Source organism: Montipora foliosa, chromosome 5, assembly GCF_036669935.1.
Source record: "Montipora foliosa isolate CH-2021 chromosome 5, ASM3666993v2, whole genome shotgun sequence".
NCBI classification, from domain to species: domain Eukaryota; kingdom Metazoa; phylum Cnidaria; class Anthozoa; order Scleractinia; family Acroporidae; genus Montipora; species Montipora foliosa.
In genome coordinates this window covers 38,469,715-38,493,046 of record NC_090873.1, presented here as the reverse complement: position 1 = coordinate 38,493,046, position 23,332 = coordinate 38,469,715, and the positions used below count along the sequence as shown (strand labels likewise).

The 23,332-nt window shown below is 39.9% G+C and overlaps 1 protein-coding gene across 1 annotated transcript in view; it reads left to right on the top strand.

Annotated features, from left to right (window-relative positions):
• Positions 1-18,557, top strand: part of LOC138002708 (uncharacterized) — a 36,088-nt gene extending 17,531 nt beyond the window's left edge. The window contains exons 9-12 of the mRNA XM_068848699.1: positions 2,286-2,408; positions 2,699-2,800; positions 4,451-4,969; positions 16,828-18,557. Coding sequence (XP_068704800.1) covers positions 2,286-2,408; positions 2,699-2,800; positions 4,451-4,969; positions 16,828-17,168 — 1,085 coding nt within the window. The 3' untranslated portion in view covers positions 17,169-18,557. The remainder of the gene's footprint in view (positions 1-2,285; positions 2,409-2,698; positions 2,801-4,450; positions 4,970-16,827) is intronic.
• Positions 18,558-23,332: the final 4,775 nt, after the last annotated feature.

Sequence of the window (23,332 nt, the reverse complement as noted above, 5' to 3'; positions counted from 1 at the left end):
TTTCCATCATCATCATCTTTATCTGTTCATTCAACTCAATACGGCATTCGTTGTCTCCGTAACACTTGTCCCCAACTTTGGAATTCCTTATCCATTGATCTTTAGGAAATCAAGCAGTTTTCCAGTTTTCGTCAATATATCAAAAATTCTTTGATTGATGTGGTTATAATACTATTATTGATTCATAATGTTTTAAGATAATTTTATCCTTGACTGCTATTTAATTAATGAAGTAATACTTATTATCTAAAACAATTATTTTGCATCTCTATTCCTTCTACTCATATTTCTGAACCTACATTGTAAAATTTCTTTACTTAAGCACTAATTTTTCTTAATTATTATTTCTTTTACCCTTCGAGCAGAGTCTCTCTCGATCTTCCTAGATAAGTCGGGAAGAGGAAAGTAGTCTCTGCTCGCCGCCTTCACATTGTTTGATTTGCCGCTCATCCAAAGAATTGGATGAGTCAGTCCAGTTTCGACTTGTCAAACCTGTTTTTTTAATTTTTGCGCATGATCAATCGCCACGCTTCATCAATATTTAGAAAATTTACAACAGCGTGTTAAATTAACTGTTAGTTCCATGAGCTTTTCCTATGTATCGGTTACAGAAACTAGTCTGAGAGAAACCTATAAATTTTTCATTAAAAAAAATTGAAATGGCATTTTAAGAGTATGGACTATCATGAGTTTCCAGTGAAATATTCCTTGATTGTCGTGTGTTTGCCAGAGTTGATAGAAAATATCCCGACTGTTTGTTTTCGTTTTGTGGTTTTGTGGCTAATGGTCACGCGTGGCTGACACCGAATGCATTTAAATTTTTAACGCATGCTCAATACGAAATGTGCAGGCGGCGAGCAGAGTCTACTTTCCTCTTCCCGACTTATCTAGGAAGATCGAAAGAGGCTCTGCTCGCAGGGCATTTACAAAACTTGAAAATCATTCTCAGTTGTTATGTTGCCGTGATTTTGCAAATGAAAGACCCTTGCTCTACCAATTTGACGTTTACAGCTCATAATTAACAAAATTAAACAAAATTACCTAAAATAGCGTGACCTAGCCCCTTTAATGTTGCCGATGTTCATGAATGCACTGCTTCTTCACCTGTGTGTCATGTAAATGCTGCATGCAACAACACTTCGGTGCACGCGCAACCCGGATACGCTAGGACGGACAAATCTGCAGAGGTAATAGCCCAATTTCTATATATTAAAATTTAGTCGAAAACAAAAGGCATTATCTAGAGGCTCTGGGGAATAAACTCATACAAATCCTTCTATTTATTCCCCAGAGCCTCGAGATGATGCCTTTTCAAGTTGACTGAAGTTTAATATATCGAAATTGGTCTATTCAAACATAGTTAATACAGAAGAATGGTTGTGAAACCCCACAAATTTCTTTCTTGTAGGTTTTTCCCCTCTTTTTTTTGGTCACAAATAGAAACATGTTGGTTAGTACGTAGTCCATTGATAGTGTATGAACGCATAACAAAAGATTGTGCGCGGTCGTGGACTTTCCAACCTAAATCTTGGCATCTTTGTTTGCTCCTTTGATGTTTGCGGCGCTTTCAAACCATTCCCCTCTATTACTTATGATTTAAAAACCACCCGATACAGTTCAAATAAGCTTTTTCAAAAGATAAGACTGGAGTAGCTTTGCACGAAAATCATAGAGTAAGGGCTGCAGTCAATGCGATTTTGAAAAGGTTTGAAATGCGTTTCTCAGGGCTTGGTCAGCACAATAGCTAGCCGGGGTCAGATTCCAGCTAAATGTTTTGCTTCTTTTTTTGGCCCTTCTTTCCATCCCGTCTGTTCCGTTAACGCTTTGCGCATCAATAATCTTGGTAACCATTCCTACAGATGTTCTTGCAAGCCGGGATACTCTGACAACGGAAAAAATATGCAGAGGTAGATCTGACCACATAAAAAGCCAGTTTAAAAGTATCATATCTTTTGAAAGCGCTTGACGAAAACTATAAATCTACACTCAATCATAACGACATTACCATCTACTTAGAAAGCTGAGTGCTCTCTGAGAGAGCCAAGGTGTGAAGAAAAACCCACGGATATCAAGAGGAGATCTAAATGTCATTTTGTTATGTGAACACCTGGTGAAACGCCTCTCTATACACGCCTTCTATGAGTAAGGATCAGGAAATGTTCATCCTTTGAGAATAGCATAAAACCGATAGGTAGTAAAACTATGATGTCAGAGATGGTTTCTTTTTAAAATTGAGAAGCAGTTTTCCTAAACTTTATGGTATTGATGTTGTATTTTGGTTTTAGATTTCAACGAATGCAATGCACCAATCTCGCCCTGCCACCTCAAAGCCAACTGCAAGAATAACGATGGATCTTATGTGTGTTTGTGTATGTCTGGATACACTGGAAACGGAAAAACCTGTACTGGTAATAACACCTTTGTCACTTTCGGTCACGTGATTTAAAGCTAGACTCTTTGAGAGGCTACCCAATTGGCTTGCGATTGGCTCCTGTCTTTTCCCGTCTGTCCCGTTAACGCTTAAGTGCTTATCGATTCCAATTTCATCTCAGTCCCCACCCTCCTCCCTCAATGTCACACCTTAGAGGGATTTTCTTTCTTCTCATTCAATCAAACAACCGGGAACTGGATCAAGAGTAAGGCTGATAATACAGACTACATTTAATGGATTCTTAATATTGTTTCATTTTTGTTGTAGATGTTGATGAATGCGCTGCGTCCTCTCGTGTCTGTCCCATAAAAGCCTCATGCATCAATACGCCTGGCTCTTACCGATGCACTTGCCTTCCGGAATACTCTGGTAACGGGAAAAATTAAACATAATCATTTGCAAGTTAAATATGAGGCGTCTCCGCATAGATATTAAGGGCATTTGTCAAGAAGTTACCAGAATTTTAACTGCAATTTTACTTCGTGCATTTAAAACGACTTATGCAATGTCTGTGCACAATTGCAAGTTTGTTTTTAGTGTGATACCTATGAGCATCGTTTCATTCTTGTAAAACGTATGATGATTTTAGCACAAAAAATGGCCATATTCTCAGGGGCACCCAACGACCAATTTGTTGTAAAATGTATTATTATACCCCAGTTAATGAAAATAAATGTTATAAAGGCATTTTCAGGTGTTTTTCAGTGTTGCTGGGAAAACATTATCTGTTCCTTTTTCCCAGCAAGACACACAAGAAATTTCCCAGCCAGCTAGATAAAATTGGTTGGTTTCCCAGCCAGCTGATCAAATTTATTTCCCAGCCAGGAATTCCGCGCGCTTTCAAATCCCTCGATCCAAAACTACCGAACAAAAGCGACAAAACCGGGACAAAACAGGTTTTTTCCGCAAGCGCAATCACTCTGACCAGCCGTCGTATGTTTGTGACTATTTCCTGGGAGAGGGAAGGGGTTCTTTTTTTCTTTTTTTTAGTCGTCCTCGGTCTTCAGAGTTTCTACAGCCAGCTCGGGTTGAAATGCTAGAAAAAGTCAGTAATTCCCAGGCAAAACCTCTATCAATAAATAAATTTCCCAGCCAGCTCATCGAAACACCTGTATTTTTGCCTGCCAGCAAGATTCCTCTGGGGAACAGATAATGTGGGGAACAGATTCGTTAGGTGCCCCTGTATTCTAGACTACCGGGACAATTACCGGCACATAAATTGCGTGTTTTGATATACTTTTATGGAAAAGTTTGCTAACACTTGCATCACAGACGTTATTCCTGAAGTCAAGTTACTCATTGACAAAACTCGCACATTCTTCACGGAATATGTTAAACTAATACTATGTATCACGTTTTATTGCCTGTAATATTAAAGAGATTTTCAAGAAACCCTCCAGAAATCAAATACTCCAAAAACAAATAAATGCCGATTATATCTCGAAAGAAAAAATGTTACGTCACTCGTAATATATGGGTACAGGATTGATAGGGGAGCATCGTTTCTTGTCCTTCCTGTTTTTTGACATGGTGCAAGTAAAGCGCGGAAGTAACCACCATTAATCGTCTCTTTGAAAGAATAAACTTCGCTTTGGGAGAGTTTTTAACCCACATTACAAAAGAATTTAAAACGCGAGATTTGAAAGAACGAATTTTTACGTGATCTCAGCCATCGATCTCCCGCATGAGTTTGTCTTTCTTGGAAACAGGTTAATGGAGCGCTACACATCCCAATAAAATTATGAAGCTACAATGGAGGAATTACATGATAAAGGATATTTAAGTAACTTATGATTATTTTTATAAAAAGTCACCAACTCTGACATAATCATAGGGAACTCTCCTTTGGAAGCTTCAGTGTATGCCAGTAGGCACAACGCCCAATCGTACTTTCTGTTTAATTAACCTTGCACTTTCAGGCTCCTCTCCAACTGCTTAAATTGCATAGTTCACTGTGTTAATAAGTTTGAATAACTTATAACTTGCTTAATTCAGTATTGCTTTGTCGTTTTTATGCAGCGTTTAAGGCTGTCTTCACAAATCTTGGAGCAACTGGAAGACTGGGTCCAAGTTCGCTGGGTGGCTACTACAGTGGTCAGGATCACGATGGCCAGGTTACACTGGTCAGCGGTATACAACATTGGGCTGTTCCTTACACTTGTGACTACAAAATAGAAGCAGTAGGAGCTGCAGGAGGGTTCGGTAAATACAGTACCAGTCGTCAATACCGAGGAAGAGGTGCCAGAATGATGGGAATCTTTAGCTTGGTGAAAGGAGAAACAATCAAAATACTTGTTGGTCAAGAAGGCGGGATTAACAGAGTGGGTGAGAGTGCCGGGGGTGGTGGTGGAACATTTGTGGTAAGAGGAAGCAACACCCCTTTGATTATAGCGGGAGGAGGTGGAGGCGGTGAAACAGTGAAATCAAGGCATACTGGATGTGACGCATCTACATCTACATCGGGGAGAGCTGGGTACAGGTCATGGTCAGGAGGAAGTGGTGGACACGGTGCGACAACTGCTGACAACGATAATTCAGGTAACATTACTATGCATTCTTTCAGTTTGTCAGTTAGCTATGTAAGATTATTCCAAATTCGCAACAAAACTTTGTTTCGATCGTGTCTTCGGTAAAAGAAAAAAAATCTGATCTTATGTTTGTCTTCCCTCTCAGATGATTTTAGTGATTATTATTTTTGCGTAAATGGGATGTTGACAAGTTGAACCGCAATAATATCAAAGGAAGACTGTTGAAGTGATTTTCCTTTTCTCACCTTTTCACGCACCTTTTCAAGTTTTCCAAGCTGATTATCATTTCTGAGAGAATAAAATTAGCATGTCATCCAAAAGACCTGAATTGAAAGTCGATGATAAAAGAACCACTGGCATATATTGGTTGTCTTCACCTCTATTAAAGCCTTGTTTATGTTTAGGTGTCCTGATTACAAGAAGTTAACGTGATCCAATCGAAAACCAGTACCTGGTCAGTGGTAAACTAAAAAAAAAAAAAAAAAACAGCTGACCTCGATGAGCTCTAAACTTGAGCCCGCGGTATGGCCAAGTGATAATGGTCAGCTGATACCTTGTTTTGACATGTGTCAATTGACCATATCATGGATGTCTAATATCAGAAACCCATAAGGGTTGAAACGTGTAACGGGCCCTTGTGTGCTTGGAAACAAGCTTCTGAATATCCGATTTGCTAAGTACCATATTTGGAACAACAAGAGCGAGGGTTTTCCAAATATGGTACTTAGCAATGCAACATTCAACCAATCAGTTCGCACTGAATATTCGGAAGCTGTGAACGCGCGTTACACGTTTCAACCCTTATGGGTTTCTGCTAATATCAAAGATGTACGCTGTAAACGGCCGCCATGTTGGGCGTATTGATTATTATTGTTATTATTTTATTATTATTATTATTATTATTATTATTATTATTATTATTATTATTATTATTATTATTATTATTATTATTATTATAGCAGTGCAAACGTATGTATGCTAAACGATAGCTAAAGCACAGTCGGGCGCTGTTGCGTAACCTAAAGGCCAACGGGAAATAAGAAAGTTAAAAGAAAAACTTATTATAGAAACTAATACATTAAAATGTCTTCTAAGTAGACCTTGAAGGAAAAAAAAAATTTCAAATCTCCTTCTCTGAGATATCACATTAAAATACTTAAAAAATGCTCTACTAGTGTCTTATCTTATGTCATTATCTTGAAGTGGCGGGCAATGTGTAAACTTGAAGTTAACACGGACTTCTGCATCTTTATCAAGACTTCTTTACTCGTCCTTCCCACTAAAACCCTAACAGTCTTCTCAAGTCCTTTGGAGTATCCTCCCAGTATATCTAGAATGATGTTGTGCTGGTCTATGCTGTATCCTTTGAATTGTTGTTTTAGTTCCAGCCGCAAGGAGGCATACTTCTCTGTCTTATACTGGTCTTTTGCAGCTCTGTTGTCCACCCATGGACAACTCATTTCTAAGAGGGTAACATTCTTCCGCTTGTGGTCCACAACTCTAGCATCTATCCGGTTGGCTCTCACTACCACGTGGTCTGCGTACAGCGGGACATCCCAAAAGGCTTGTGCACCTGCGCTTTCGTAGACAGGTTTTGGCTCGATCGGGGAGTACCAAGGTGGTACAGTGTCTACGAGTTCTAGATCATGGAGCATCTCAAAAAACAGAATCTTCAACACGCATGTATGCCTGTGGAGGTATTTGCTCTGCGCAAGCGCAGAACATCCAGTCAGAATATGTGCTACCGACTCTTGCGCTTTACCGCAGAGTCTACATTGCACGTCACGTTCCCTAGCAGTTCTTGTCTTTTTACTTTGGTAGATTCGTGTATTGAGCATCTGCTCGTACAGCTCATAGATACCAACAATCACGTATGATGGATAGGATTTCCACTTTAGCCAGTCAAAACACCCGTTACTCAGCTCGGAGTCACCCCATCTCGATGCGATCAGCTTCCCTTGCCAACTCTGACTTCGCACGTCCTTCTTCAGTTTTTCTTGCTGAGCTCGCTTCAACTGCTGTTTGGTCTTTGTACCTGGGATCTCATCTCCATCCTCAGTACAGCATGTAGGGTTAGGGTGCACCAAATTTAGCTTTATTCCAAGCTCTTGCCCATACTTCAAAGCCTCCTTGACTATTGAACAATGTCCTAGCCTTACTGAACGGTCTTCAAACTGGCGCACCAGCTCCATGGTTGGATCCTCATTTTTGAACAGGTTGAGTGCACCTTTGATCTTAATCGCCTTGTACTCGGCTTCGACGGAACGCAGACCTCGTCCTCTGCTCCGCCTTGTAAGATGACATAAGGCAGTTGAGCCCAGCGGGTGCTTTCCTCCCTGCTCTACGACGATCTTGCGCATCTCACGATCAATTCGTTGAAGTTCCGTGATGGGAAGGTGTTGTGTCCACATCAAGTAAGTCAAGGCAGGTAAGGCGTACTGATTGGAGGCTACAATGCGATTGAAATCAGAGAGCGGACTGGACCATATGATGGACATTCTGTTCAGGTAGATCTCGGCGGCGAGTTTAAAAGCTATCTGATCCTCTTGTCTTGTGCTTTCCAACACGCCCAGAAACTTATACTGAGCTCCCTCTTCTAGACATTGGATCACTGATGCTTCGTCAAATGCTAAGCTCTCGGCGTCCTCTACTTTCACTCCTCTCTTGATGTGTACAACAGAGCACTTCTTCGGATTCCAGTCGAGGCCGATATCTTGCATTGCAGATCTTGCTGACTTCATCACGGTGTTGAGCTTAGGTGCGGAGGCAGCAAAGATCTTAAGATCATCGATGTACAACAAATGCGTCACTTTGGTATCAATCGGCTTCGAGAGTCTATATCCTTCAGTTGCCTTGAGTTTCCAAGCAATGGGATTCAGGCAGATAGTAAATAGGCGCGGACATAGAGAATCCCCCTGAGGCAGTCCTCTTCTAAATTGGATAATCTCCGATATCTCCATCCCCAGTTTAGTTCTTGTAACAATCATGGTATTCCAGGCCTTAGAAAGCTTGGTAACCACTCTCGCTAACCACCTTGGGAATCGATGTATCGACATCATCTCACTCAACCACTTGTGGTCCACCGAGTCATAGGCTTTGGTCACGTCAACCCATGCCATGCTGAGGTTTCTTCTCCCACGGTGACAATCCTGGGTAACCAACCGGTCAATAAGCAAATTGTCCGTGGCGCCACTGCATCCTTCCTTCGCCCCTCTCTGCTCCGCCTCCATCAGTCCGTACACATCCAAGTGCTAATCCATACGTCTTAACAAACAAGCGGTGAACCATTTATAAACTGTGTTCAGGCATGTTATTGGTCTTTGGTTATCGCTGGATACCACTCCAGGTTTGGGGATCAGTGTAGTCTTTCCTCCAGTAAACCACGCGGGAAAATCACCTTGCAGCTTAGAGATATATTTGAAGCAGAGCATCACTCCGTGGTGGAGGGCCTCAGCATGTTTCCACCAATAATTAAATATCTTATCCGGCCCCGGGGCACTCCAGTTCTTTTTCTTTTTCACTGTTTTCACTACCTCATCAATCTCTAGATCCCATTCCTCCTCTGCCGGGGGTGGCACATGCTCCCTGATCACATCCTTCATCTCCTCTAGCCAACTGGCAGAGGCGTTTCCTGAACCCGGGGTTTCCCACAACTCTTTCCAAAATCCGCTAGCCTCTTCAATGTTGTCAAGCAATTCATCAGTGTTTGATCCTTTATCAACATCCTCCATGCTCTCATACACCGGGCGGTCAGTCCCTTGATCCCTTGCAAGTTTATTAAACCCCTTATAAACTCTTCTAGGATCCACTTGATAAGTTCGGTTAAAAGACCTTGATTCCTCCACTTTCTTTCTCCTAACAAATCCCTTCTTCAACTTCCGTAGCACGGCCTTATTTCTTTCCATGTAATTAACCAACTCTCCGACAGAGAGCGTTTTACATTCCATCTTTAAAAGTTCCCGGTTCTTTCTACCTCTCTTCGTTAGCTTGCGGTTCACTTTTATTCTCTCCATTTCCGCCTTTGCACTAGATATTTTCTTCCGAGTTTCCATGACTTTCTCTTCATGCACACGTTTCCATTTCGCGGTTGGTTTTTTTCGCGCACAATCTGATTGCCCAGGCGTTTCTTTCTTCCACCCTTTTAACAAAAGAAAAGCAGCAACGACTGAGTACAATACGCAACCAACGAGCCATAAATACTCGAACGGATTCTCATTAGGGGACACCTGTTTGTTCCGGCTCATCAGTACTTCAATTACGGTGTTGATGTTTCTCAAATCAGTTTTTGTCGGTTTTTCTTTTGTTCGGGTGTCCACGCTTCGTTTCACAAAATCGCCAGTGTTGTCACTGACAGACAAAAGGATGCAATTAGCTGAGTCCAACAACACGCTTTCCGTTTCGTTCAACACACAATCTGACGCGGTATGCAAATCAGTCCCCTCAACTACTTCTTGACTTCGATCGCCATTGCATAAATTATTCTCAGTTTTACTTTCTTCTTTATTCTCGATCCGCGTATCATTTCCTCTCCCAATCTGCCTGTCCATCGTTCCCTTAACGCTGCCAAGAGATTTTTCCAACCTTGCAGCTTGATCACGCAAGTTCTGTGCAGTTAGACCGAGCTCTCGGTAACCTAAGTCGTCCCACAACTCCTTCATCACATACATGTAGCCCTTCTTCCTTCCACTATCAAGACGCGGTGGGTTTTCCGAATTAGTCAGCTCCACGGCCCTGGTTTTACTCACCAACACATCCCGACACATTCTGTCCGTCTATTTAAGTCTTCCTGAAGTAGATCTTTCAGCTCTCGTAGCCGCCATCTTGTCAATCCGTGGTCAAACAGAAAAATAATAAACGAAGAGATCAAACTATTTCCCGTCCAGTGACACTAGTACGTTCGAATAAATCTCACGAATTGCTCAGCATCTAGTGATACTTTCTTAATTAGCATAGTGCTCTGGACTTGGCTTGCTTTTCGTTTGGCGAAACTTCTTAGAGAGAACTAAAAAGCCACGTCCGCACTACTTGCCGCCACATTATTATTATTATTATTATTATTATTATTATTATTATTATTGCATTATTATTATTATTATTATTATTATTATTATTATTATTGTTATCATTATCATTATCATTATCATTATCATCATTATCATTATCATTATCATTATCATTATCATTATCCTTATCATTATCATTATTATTAGTAATATTATTATTATTATTATTATTATTATTATTATTATTATTATTACTAACGAACGAAATGTATGAAATGAATCATGTATTGAACTGCGCATATGAATCAAGTTAAGCTATGACATTATTAACCTGCGATCAGGCGTACTTTTCTTTAGACACTGCGTAAAAGGTACGCCTGATACAATTTCTTAGCGAGTCGTCTGCCGGTAGTCCAGAATCTGGACTTTACTCTGATTGGCGGAAAAACAATAGAGCTCTTGGAGCCTCTCTCCGATTGCCTTCAGAATTGCAAAAAAATCGGTTAACAACTGATGAAATTATGGCCGCCGAGATGGATTTGAACAGGAGTGATGTTTAGGCTCTGTTAACAGCTGCTATTGCTTCATAATCTGGTTTCATGCGTTTCCTCTAATAAATGTCTGGGAGTACTCCTTTTAGATGAAAGGCTGACTTTTGAGACTCATATTGAACATGTTTGTAAAAAGGCATGCGCTGGTGTAGGAGCTTTGAGAAGAATTAAATCTTTCGTCCTGCTTAGTACCCTTGTAACTTTAATACATACTCTACTAACTATGCTTTAGATAAATCACTTATACAACCTTCGATTACTGTTGGCCTTTGTGGGATACTTGCGCTAAGCAATTGAAAGATTCAAAACCAAGCAGGAAGGGTTATTACGGGTTCTTGATATGATATTAGTTCTGTTGATGTGTTGAATAATTTGAAATAGAAAACCATAGAAACTGGACGCTGCCACATGAAGGCGTCACCTATGTGCAAAATTCTCAAAGACCAATCTGCTCCCCACCTGAGACTCCTTTATAAACCTCAATGATATTAACATTAATTATAATCTCAGGAATCTTGAGACTGACCTAACACTTCCAATGACAAAGACAAATTTCTTAAAACGCAGCTTTAAGTACATGTATAGTAGTGCAATGCTCTGAATAATCTTCCCCATGAGGAAAAAGCCGCACAATCACTTTCGGAATTTAAATGTTATCCTGTCTCTTTGCCTTTTGATGGATCACGCTGACTACCCGTGTTGTTATCACTTGTCTAATAACCTAATTTTTTATTCTTGTAACTTGTTACTGTATGTAGTAAGTCTTTACATACGCCCCACTTGGAAACCAACTGTAACGTTGTTCAATGTGGCGAGCGTAGCTAAATAAGGCTCTGCTACTACTACTACTACTACTACTACTACTACTACTACTACTACTACTACTACTGCTACTACTACTACTACTACTACTACTACTACTACTACTACTACTACTACTAGTACTATTACCAGTAGTACTACTGCTGCTGCTGCTGCTGCTGCTGCTGCTGCTGCTGCTACTACTACTACTACTACTACTACTACCACTACCACTACCACTACCACTACCACTACTTCTCAAGTTCAAAAAAGCGATTTTAGGGTCAGGGTTTGAGAACCTTGGCGGTACACACCAATAAATTTCTCTTGCATGGTGTTTGCAGAATCTATCGATAGCTGTTTTATCACGCCTGATCGACAAAATCGAATTCAAAGGAGACTTAGTTCTTAGAACAGACGAAGATTAATTGAGGGATCTTTTTTTTTTCTGCGAATTCAATCAGAGGACGCGATAATTAAAAGAAGGGACATGTTAATCACTTCTCAAAAACTTGACCCTTACGTTTAGATTCACGAGCGTACAAATTCCATAACGCACGAAGCGAAAACTTCAATCAGAAAAGCCAGCCAGATAAATTAAAAGTATTGCATAACTTCAAGAACAAAGCAGGTTTCCCGTATCTTTACACCGCTATAACATTTTGATGGCTAGATTGCAGAATACCCGGCCACTTAATTTGCATATGAATAGCGTCCGTTATTTATTTATTTATTTGTTTTTTTGCCTCGTTCTTCAAAGGATGCCGCTACAAGAAGAAGATATAGAGCGCTTACCATTTGAATGAAATTCTCGGTGCGAATGTTTCGGCAAATGGTACTGCACGTTCTGTACTTAGAAATAGTATATGGGAATGTGCCGTATCATATATTTGCCAGAAAAACGGGTTGTTCCGGTTGAAAAACAAATGAAACGGTCTCTTATGTCTGGCAATTGTAATTGTGGACAAATGGTACAGAAATTTCCTGGCATTCCGGTCAAAGCGAAAAAAAGGGAATACCTCAAAAGTTATTACCTTTTTTTCCGGAAACATTCCACCGGGATGAACTGTTCCATTTGAATTCTCTCCGGAATTACCCAAAATTCCATTCCAATGGTAAGCGCTCATAGATTTAGCCAAGCCTAAAAGCATTATAGTGCGTATGGGAACACATGATGGAAATATTTAAGCTTCTGCATAAAGTACAAAATTAATCGTCATTAGGGTATACAGTTTACAGTGATCAAACACCTCTGACGTGACAGCAGTAAATAAACAAGCCTTGTGCACAAACAATTACCAACAATTTTAATCAACAACTAAAACTAAAATTGCATGCACAGTAATCTCTTTCACGACATTTTCCGTTTGACTGATAATCTTTACACCCTCTCTCTTCAGTTTAGAACAACAGCAAAAATCTTACTAATTAAAAAGTCAAGCCAGCCATAGTTAATAGAGGGAAATGGTTATGAAACACTACAAATTTCTTTGTTGTAGGTTTTTGTTCTCTTTTTTGGCCTTGACCGTGCATTAAACACAATAGTTGTTTAGTCCGTACTGAGGAACTAACCAACAGAAACGTGTTGATTACGTAATTCATGCATATTGTATAAGCGCAAAACAAAAGATTCTGCACGGTCGTGGACTTTCCAACCTAAATCTTGGCATCTTTGTTTGCTCCTTTGATGCTTGCCGAGCCTCCAAACCATTCCCCTCTATTAACTATAAGCCAGCTAAAGATTAGTAAAGGCTCGTTATCAAGGCTAAAAGGCTTAAAACTGGAGATTTAGCGACTTTGAACAAGTTCTTTTACCTTTTGAAGTCAATTTGTAATAGCATGAAGCTCCTTTTGAGCAAACTCGAAAGTTAATGAAAAAAATATAAACAATGACGTCAGTAAAGATTCCCCTATAAACCAGAGCCCGGTTGTTCGAAAACCGATTAACTTAATCCAGGATTAGCGTAAACTTTTGTTTCACTTTCTTTTGCTTACTTTTGTTTTTCAAGATTGACTTCTTCTTATGCAATTTTTTTGGCGAATTTCCGTGTTGAACAGCATTTGGGAGTAGAGAAATAAACACCCTGCGAGCAGAGCCTCCTTTTGTCTTTTTCTTTACTGAGGAGGATAAAAGTAGGCTCTGCCCGAATCGCGTCAACTCTTTGAAGCCACCGCAGCCCGAACTTCTGGACTAGTCAATCTTGTTTTCTCTCGTCAAACCGGTTTTTCCAGTGCGAGCGTCCGTTTAGTGACAAAATCGATGGTTATAATTGAGCCCGCTGTACCATGAAAAACCAAGATGGCGGCGAGAATGAGACCCAGTTTGTAAGAACGCGATGCAAAACTAAAGTAATTAGTCAAAAGGCCCTGTAAAGCCGGATAAAGGTAATGGGGTTGTTGTTTTAGATCGTGCTGATTACGACCAAGGCATCCTGAAAATCATCAGTGACACTTCCAAATTTCGACCCATCAAGGAAGATCCTACCCTCTTGAGAGAAGGCAGGTTACAACGACTTCTCCGAAAATTAAAGAAAAACGGTCACCTTGACAGTGATGTGTATAACAGCATTTATCCCAGAGGTTCACAGCCAGCAAGAATTTATGGCTTACCAAAGATGCACAAGGAACGTGGACACAACTCCATCCCGCCATTCCGCCCCATTGTGTCATCTATTGGAACTTACAACTACAACCTGGCCAAATACCTGTGTAATTCGCTAACACCGCATATTCCAACTAAACATTGCGCCTGACACTTTTACCCTTGTCCAGGATAATCAAGGTTTATCTATGCATTGTAAATTCATGGTTTCTTTTGACATAGTGAGTCTCTTTACTAACATACCTCTTGAAGAATGTATTGACCTGGCGGTCAAGTACATTTCTGATGGCGATCCTGATATTAAGTTAAGGTAATTCCCTTGAAATTGTTCTACTATCAAACTTTTTTGGAAACTTGGCATAATTAACATTCATGATATGAACATTAAAAAAATTCAATAAAAAAAATGGGGTCACCGTGCTTGTTTACGCGTCAGCAGGCTCTTAAAATGGGGTATTTTTACTGTTTTCGCGTTAAAAATTCGAATCACCTTCATACAAATTTAAGTCTTGGCTACTTCAAAGACACAAAATTTTATTTTGAAAATAAAGGTTCTTTTATTTACATAAGCAGTAATGCTTCATTTACGCCGACTTTGATACCCTGGTTGTGGGAATAGTGCACTTTTTGGGACAGTTCCGTGGTTAGCTTGAAGTCCTCGCCTTGGGTAAAATACACCCAGTACAAAACTGTTTTCCAAAAAAAATTCCTGTTCAACTATCAAACTTTTTTTCTTCTTCAAATATGTTCTTTATTAGACTGTTCTTAGCAAATACCTGAAAAAAAAAATCAGGGGTCACCGTGCTCGTTTGAGAGAAAAGGAGCATTTATTTCGCTATCGGGTTTAGTTTGAGCGAAATCTCTTACGTTTTGTATGCGCACGTGCTCATGTGCGCACGCTAATGCCGCGAAAATCGTGCCCAGTAGGGATGCGCAATGCAATACTAAGGAATTACCTTAAGCAACACCGAACTTAAGAGCCTTTTTTCCGTAGCTACCGCTCAGACCCACTTTTTATTTAAGGGTTCTTTCTACGACCAGATAGATGGTGTAGCAATGGGCTCCCACCTCGCTCCTGTTCTTTCTAATTTATTTATGGGTCATCATGAAAAATTATGGTTAGAAAAATTCCAGGACTCTGAGATATTGTTTTACCGACGTTATGTTGATGATACATTTTGTTTATTTCATTCGGAGAATCAAGCGATATTATTTTTCAACTACATTAACTCCTGGCACCCTAACATCAGATTCACTATGGAAAAGGAAACAGATCATAAGATACCTTTCTTAGATGTTTTGATCAACAATGGCATAAATTTTCCTGTCACAAGTGTTTACCGTAAGAAAACCTTTACGGGCCTAATTTACATAAGCTTAGTAGTTTGTTTTAGGCCTCCTCGCCACCAATGTAATTCAATAATTTTTCTTTCCATCCTCTCTTTTTTCATTGTTCATATTTGTATTTTAATGTCTTTTTTCTGTGGCAAATAAAAAATAAATGTAAAAATTAAAAAAAATAAAGTATTTTTCGTTTTGCGTGTAAATCACAAATAAAAAATGTGAACATTTTTAATAGAGTTTTGCATTTTCTGCATTCAAGTTTTACTGAAAAGTAGAATTGAAGGAAGTGATAACTGATTCTGAAACACAACCATTGTAAATTAGTGTTTTGTCTTTCGCTCTATTTCTCTTAGCTTTACGGTGTTCTTCATTGAAATTTTCTCTTCTTCTCCTTCCTCGGCTTCTCTCGAGGCTTTCTTCGCTTAATTTTCTCAAATTTCGTCGCCTCTTCTTTCGTGCTCTTTACGGCTCTTTAAATCTTTATCCCGCTTCTCTTCGCTAATATGATTTTCCGCCAGAAAAACGCGGTTTGCCAAATGCAATGCTGCCACGCGATTTCCCGCTAAGCAAAATTGCCTGAACACTCCGGTCCCCATTTGCTGTCCTGCCTCCCCACCTCCACCCCGACAGTCCGTACGCACGAGTGCACGCTGACGTCATAAGCAACATTTCTCACATGGATAGATTTCCCAAAAAATCTTACCCATGGTGCTCCGCAATCGTGGCCGGGTGATTCTGGAATCGCCCGTTTTAGTTTTCTTACAGTGTTAATCGACCTCAAGCGTTTTGATAAACCAATCTCACATTTAATAAAAGCAATTTTAAATTTAGTTACATTAATTTATAGTGGTAACGGGCACTAACAAAGAGAGGTGTAATATTTTTGCGTTTATCGCTGTTCTAGCGTGCTTAATCGACAAAACTTCGTCAGGTCAGATTTTAGACATTTTAACAATTCCTGTTTCTTACTATTCATTTGGTCACTTATATCTGCGATTACATAATCCAGATCAAGGACATCTCAATAAAGCAATGACATTAAACCGCGCAACAGCCGTGTTATTCATTACCTTATTCAAGAGAGAGAGGAAAAAACAACAACAACAACAACAATCCCTTGTAGTGTATACTGATGAAGTGATTTGTTCTCTCTCCGCTAGCATCAATTGCCTTATGCTAAAGCTGCTCCGTTTGTAAACGGACACTCATCTATCTGGGGCCCTAGACATCTTAAATTCTGTGTACAACTATACTTAAAATTGGGGGTAGCTGTAGTGTCCACATTATTACCCTGTGGTCACATTCGCGCTAGAACCTTGCTCGCTTGGCCAATATTTGGTTAACTAGCACATTCCTAGGTGGTGACAGGTGTGTCCGAGCAGGGCGGCACGGCGTTGTTTCCTCGTTTAATAAAGAGGCAGAGTAGCTTAGAACTTCACAGGATCCGCAGTTCAGCTCAAGAGCACTCTACAGTGCAGTGCTCTTGAACTGTGCTTGGTAAACAAATCACGAAGGCTGACCAATAAGGAAGAGGGTTGTAATTTACTTCATTTCCCTTTGTTTTCAGGTGGTGGTGGGGGTGGCTTCTACTCCAGCGGAAGAAGTTCAAAGCAGTTTGGAGGTAGCATGGGAAATGGCGGAGAAGGTGGCAAGGGGTTTCTTCAAGGAGGAGTGGGTGGACGAGCACGGCTCAACAATGCTATTGGAGGATTTGGAGGTGGTGGTGGTGCCTATGGAAGTGGAGGTGGTGCGGGAGGTAGTGGAGGTTATTCTGGGGGAAGTAGCGGAGACAATGAGCACGATTCATGTGGGGGAGGAGGTGGATCTTACAACGCTGGAAAAAATCAGCAAAATGAATGCTGTTACAATACAGCTGGACATGGTCGGGTGACCATAACTTTAACGTAACTCATCAGGTTAAATTGAAGAGTTCTTTTCAATGATCATTTTAGACTTGACGTACAGTTGCCTCCTGATTTCATTATTAGTTTGTGCTCACAAAGTAAGCGACTTTGTTTAGTGTTGAGTAGCCTTTGCCTAGAGCTATGTAATGGGAACATCTCGCAAGGTTGTAGTTATTGAGAGGACTGTTTTCTTTTGTGACCGTGCTAGACTCATACTGTATCTCTGCTTACTCTGGACACGAACCTGACACTGATTGGAATCCCGTGTTATATCCGCAACGTCCTCTCGCAATCTGTGGACAGCATTTAATTTCATATCGAGCCAACGATTCTGACCTCCTATTGTATTTTAGCATTTTAATGGAGAGCTTTGCGTCCTCAATAAATATTTTCCTGCTTTAAGAGCTCTGATAAGCGCTTTCCTAAAAAATTAACTTCGTTCAAGGGAGGTGTAACGTTTCTTTGATGCGGTAGAAGCCAAAAAAGTAATAAACTTCATCACTAAGTGCCGCCGAAGTATTTCTCTTGCTATAAACCAAGGAAACAAGCGCCTTTTTGTTCCCTCGGTCACACGCAATGATAGGTTCATGTAGACTTTATATCCGCAATGTCAAAGTAGTAGCTTTACTTTGCATAGTCTTTTCTTATTTTTGTATTTCAGTCTAAAATAATTTTTAAATCACTAACTGTTTCTTATGTAAATTTGTGCATTTTAGCCTTAGTAGGCTGCTTATGTGAGTATTTTAAGTTAACCCTATGACTTCCACCAGTGATCGGTACGTAAATTCTCCTCACGATTTCGATAAATGTCAGTCAGACAGGTGTTGAGAATGAAGAATATTGTCAGCTTAAAAGGTGTGATCTTGAACTAACACCAAATTCTCATGACTACCCAACAAAGAAATCAATGATATTAGTTAGGAGAATAAACGTTTCGATCGTGGGAAGGAAAGAGTTAAATAAACTATCTTTTTATCTCCTTTACGTTTTTCATTCGTGTATTAGTTCTCCTATTTCATGGAGCTCCCTTTATTTGGAGAACCTATAACGTTGTATGGTTGAGGTTATTTATTCACTCTTCGGCTCGTGAAAGTCTTGTTGGTATGAAGTTTTCAACGCTTCGTAGCAGTCTGCATATGAAAAAGGTTTACGGTGTTGACAACTTGCTTGCATAATTTTTATTTCTTTCATATATGAGTGCAATGAAATTGTCATTCGTAGCTAGTTGCTAAAATTTTGTTGCGTTTATGTAGCTTTAAGGGTGTCATGAAAACAACGAACAATGAAACAGATAGTAATTATGGCAATGATTGTTTCACCTGCAAATGAGGTTTGTTTGCAATGGATGAGCATGACCGGACTCATTGTCATTTTGGTCGATCGCATGCATTTGGTAGGCGAATACAGAATCCTCAAAAATAATCTTATAATAAGCTGTTTTCCCAATCCCGTAATGCCATACGTTTTGTGGGCTTCTTTACATAAAAAAAATGCAAGTTATTTACTCTTGGGACTGTATCATGCTTCAGTGAACTATTGTTTTAATGCAAATAACCTCCCATAATGAACTGTATTATGGGATTTGCGAATATTGAATGAGAAATTTAATAAGTTACCTGCCATCTCCAAAGAGACCTTATTCACGATGGCCTCCATGTTGAATTTGCTAATATCATGCAAATTAGCTACACACATTAAGGGGGCAAACAACACATGTTGAGGTTATAAAAGGTTATAACGAACAGATGATTCGTTTCACGTTCATTGAATGTTTATCACTTAAGTAGTAAACAGAATGATTACACAAGTTACTTCGATGTTTTTTTAGTGAAAAATGAGCAGACAAAGAAGTAGAAAATTAAAATGTCAAAGCAATCAAATATGTAAAATTATTATAAAAGGTACTTAATTCTAAATTCTAAAATGTTCTTTTAGCAATGTTATTTCAATATTTCGACGAGCCCATTTTCCGCAATTTGCCTTTTTTCCAATGTTTGCCCCCCAGCATAACACATGGCTAGTTTGCATGACCATTTGAAAACCAACATGGCGGCTTCGGGAATAAGGCCTATTTATCAGCAACCTAAATCTTAAGTAGTAGATAAAATATCAGCGGGAGATCTGTAAGGGTGTTTACAATGGCGAGCCGATGGCGAGCCATTGTAAACGTTCATACAGATCTCACGCGATTGTTTTATCGTACTTGTGAAATGGAACAATGGATTGTTTTGCGATTTAGTAATTGAATAGTCACTGATGAAGCGTGATTATGGCGACAGGACGTTTTCGTTTTCCCAAAACCGAAAAGGAAGAAATCGCCTTGCTGTCTGAAGCCGGTATCTGTAAATACGAAATGGGGAGTGAACGTTTTTACCACCTGGCAGAACACAAGAATGAACAAAAAAGTGCAACTGGAACACAAGGAAGAAACGGACTTGAGTCTTCCGATCTCGAGGACCTATATAGTACAACTTGAGCACATCTCTGCAGAGAGTTTTAACTTCTGGCTTGACAAACTTATTTGTGAAGTAGCGATATAAAATGACAAACGGTACCCTGCTAAGATGCTTCACCTGCTTGAATGATTGCGTTATTAACCGGAATTTAGCAGATGTTCATTGGGAAATGGCGTTCAACATACTAGGGAAAAGTGATACAAGATTAAACGACATTCTGGGATGTTTCAGGAAATTTGTGTTGCATGTTGTCAGGGAGAAAATTTGTCGGGTAAATAAAAGTAAATTCATGTTAAAAATATGACCATTGACCACCTTTGTGTTTTGCATTTTAATCAGTAGAGATCTGTATCAAAAGTTAATGAATACTAATTAGCCGAGTAGGAGTCTGTGTCAAGTCAAAACAATTGATTAATAATTCATCCACGCCAGCCTTTCCCTGCTACCTATTCAATCCCTCCCCGTGCTTTCAGACAGTTGATTGTATTGGTGTTTATGAAAGTGCACGTGTGACTCCAATACTGTCCATTGATTATGAATCACTCTTATGAATTGTTAGTGAATTTTACAAACATTTTGGCTGCTGCCTGAGTGAAATAAAGCTGTTGCAAAGAAGACTGAAAACGATATTGTAATTTTGCAAAAAATTGTCTAGTGATCTCTAATAGTGCGAACAGAAATAATGGTGGGTTACCACGGGCCTTGTTGGTCAGCTACAGAACTAGGAAATTATACCATCAATAATAACGACGGAGGTTAGTGTATCTTGAAATGTCTCGTGCTCAACCGCTTAATTTGATAACATACTTTCAGTGGAGCTCGGCAGGTCAGTGTAAAACATAAAATTTCCAAATGGTCTGGATAGCACAAGTGTTACTAATATTTTAAAAAATACAACCACACTTTTGAATTTTCGGAACATGTTTCGGTGTTTCAAACATCATCTTCAGTCATAGTGAGTGTAACATTGAAATTTTTACAATTTATAATATATATATATATATATATCAATACAATATATCAATATATCAATACAATGATTCTTTGTAGATTAAATGTTCGTTACAAGTACGTAAAATTCAAACGAACCAATGCTAAACTCACATGATCAGCTTGTTTGTTGAGTTCAGGTTTCAACCTGAACTCAACTATCATTGTATTGATAGTTATATATATATATATATATATATATATATATATATATACGAATTATCTTGTAAAAATTTTAATGTTACACTCACTATGGCTGAAGATGATGTTTGAAACATCGAAACATGTTCCGAAAATTCAAAAGTATGGTTGTATTTTTTAAAATATTAAAACAAAAAAAAAAGGGATGAAACCCGCCTCATGCAGGGTATCCATCAATTGCCTAAATGTGAATCACCCCTCTTAAGGGGAAAAACATCTAACTAGTGAACATCCAACCAAATGCGTACTAAACGGGAACACCACTCTAAATGAGTAACTTGCGGGGGCGTAAATGGAGGCCACCCGAAGAGGGCAAACCTTAGTGATAAAAGAAAAAAACCTAACCTAATGGAGGCCACCCGAAGAGGGCAAACCTTAGTGATAAAAGAAAAAAACCTAACCTAATCGGTGCTTTAGGCCCATTGAACCCAAAAACAAACAATCTTTCAACTTTCACCTGGCAGTAAATTAAGATTTAACGAAAATCTAAACGCAAGGCAAGCATCGTAAACATTGCGCACCCACTGAAAACTGACGGTCTTCTCTTATACGAGACTTTTTGCCGCGGACTTAGCCTTTCAATAAAAGGTCACGTATCCTGGGTAGAGGGAGGAAGTACTTAACATATGGCCGGAACAAGCGTGAGCCGGAACGCAAGAAAAAAACCAGAAAACGGCTGAAGGTTATTCTAGAATAATCAGAGTGCCACAGCCACGGCAAGCTTCAAGATGGCGCACACACTGAACCACCAAATTCACTGGATAGCAGAGCCAGTTGTCCCCGCGATTCCATTCCTGAGGCAAGACATCGACGCCATAAGTTCCTGGTGAAGCATACGTAGATTTAAAAAAGGCGTAGTTTGAGCGTTGTAGTGGGACGCGAAGCGATCAATTGTGTGAGGCCCCTCTGAGCGTCTAACAAACGAACAACAGAAGGATGCAAGGACCAATTGCAATCGTCTGGATCTACGAACCGACTCAACAAATCGGCTCTGTCGCTAAGAGGTCGAGGAATCCACTGGGCTTACAAAAAGGCTGCGTTCTCTAAGCACAGGTGGAAATTTTCAATGGCCAGGGTCTAAAGATGGCCTTTGGATCTAGCCAATGAGACTGCGAGCGGCGCTTCGGCTTTTGGTCTTAACAATTACCCATTTAGACTGAGGCAGGGTTGCGTATGAGCCAATACGTAGAGCATAGCTTTGAGCTCACCAAGCATGGAACTCTGGGCGGCGTCTTTGGGCGTCAGTTCACCTTTTTACTGATTCTTCACATCCCAGACAACTTTCTACCTCCTTCAGCTTACAGTTTCTCATCTTGGTGCAACCTCGTTCCCAGGGTCTCTCATCTTAAGGCCTGGGGCGAGCCGGGCGTTAAAATGAGAGACCCTGGGAACGAGGTTGATTTTGGCGCAATATTATGATGCCACAATCACAAGTGATGTTAGCTTTTGGGCACATTTGATTGTGTGCCTGGGTCTCACTTCTTTTCACACACGTTTGGCACTGAGAACATGTTCCTTCAATTTTTTGGCACAACACAGTCACGTGCTGCTGGATTGCAGGCAGTGGCACATCATTGTTGCAACCTTTACAAGTTACTTTCACTTCAGCGAGTAACTGTTCTGCAAATATATTTCGGCAGAATCCGTTCCTCGGCTGCCTGCACATATGACAATTCCGCGACCAATTTTGCTCGAGCCTTTCCGCGCAGTGTCCACAAACGGTATGGCCACATGGGTTACAGATCTTCAGGTTTACCAAGGGATACGCACTTCCTGAAAAAAAAAACAACAAAAAAAAACAATTTCTCTGGGTCAAAATAAGTTCCAAGGAGCAAGTAAAGAACGAAGATATTGAAACTTACCATATTTCACATGTGAACTCTTTTGGAATGTTAGTTACATTAACACATTCAAAATAATTTTGGATGGACGACATGTTTGATCCGACGCTCTTGTGGGCGGTGTGACAATGCTTCAACTTTGCGCCCCAGATAAAAAAATCACTCCTTGTTTGGGACAAATGTGCATGCAAACGATATTTAATACTCTGCTTGTGTTGTCATTTCCGGCGATGATTAATGCACTAAACGAGCCAGCTGTAATTTCTACCTTCACCGTAAAAGAATGAATCCTCTAGCTATGTCAAATCTTGCAAACGGTCCTGTAAGCGATCTAATACAGTGGCTTCAAGCAGAACGTCCCCTTAGATGTGTGCCCTTCAACCGACCTATGGATTTGAGTGACAGGAATCAAGGGCATGTCGACGGATACATATGGTTAGTTCATTCACCAAATTTTCTTACAATGCATAGTACATAGTGTAGGGCGCATAAGTGTTATCGTGTATGAAGTAGACAATTTGTTTCGAAGTATACCTACGGGCAAGGTCTATTGAAGTTACGATTATGAATTTCATTTTTTGGGGGAACTTGATCAAGTGATACAATTGTGTACTAAATCTCTGTTAATTGTCATAATCTGTTTTCATTACTGATTCAGGCGATGTTCTGAGTGTCGCAAG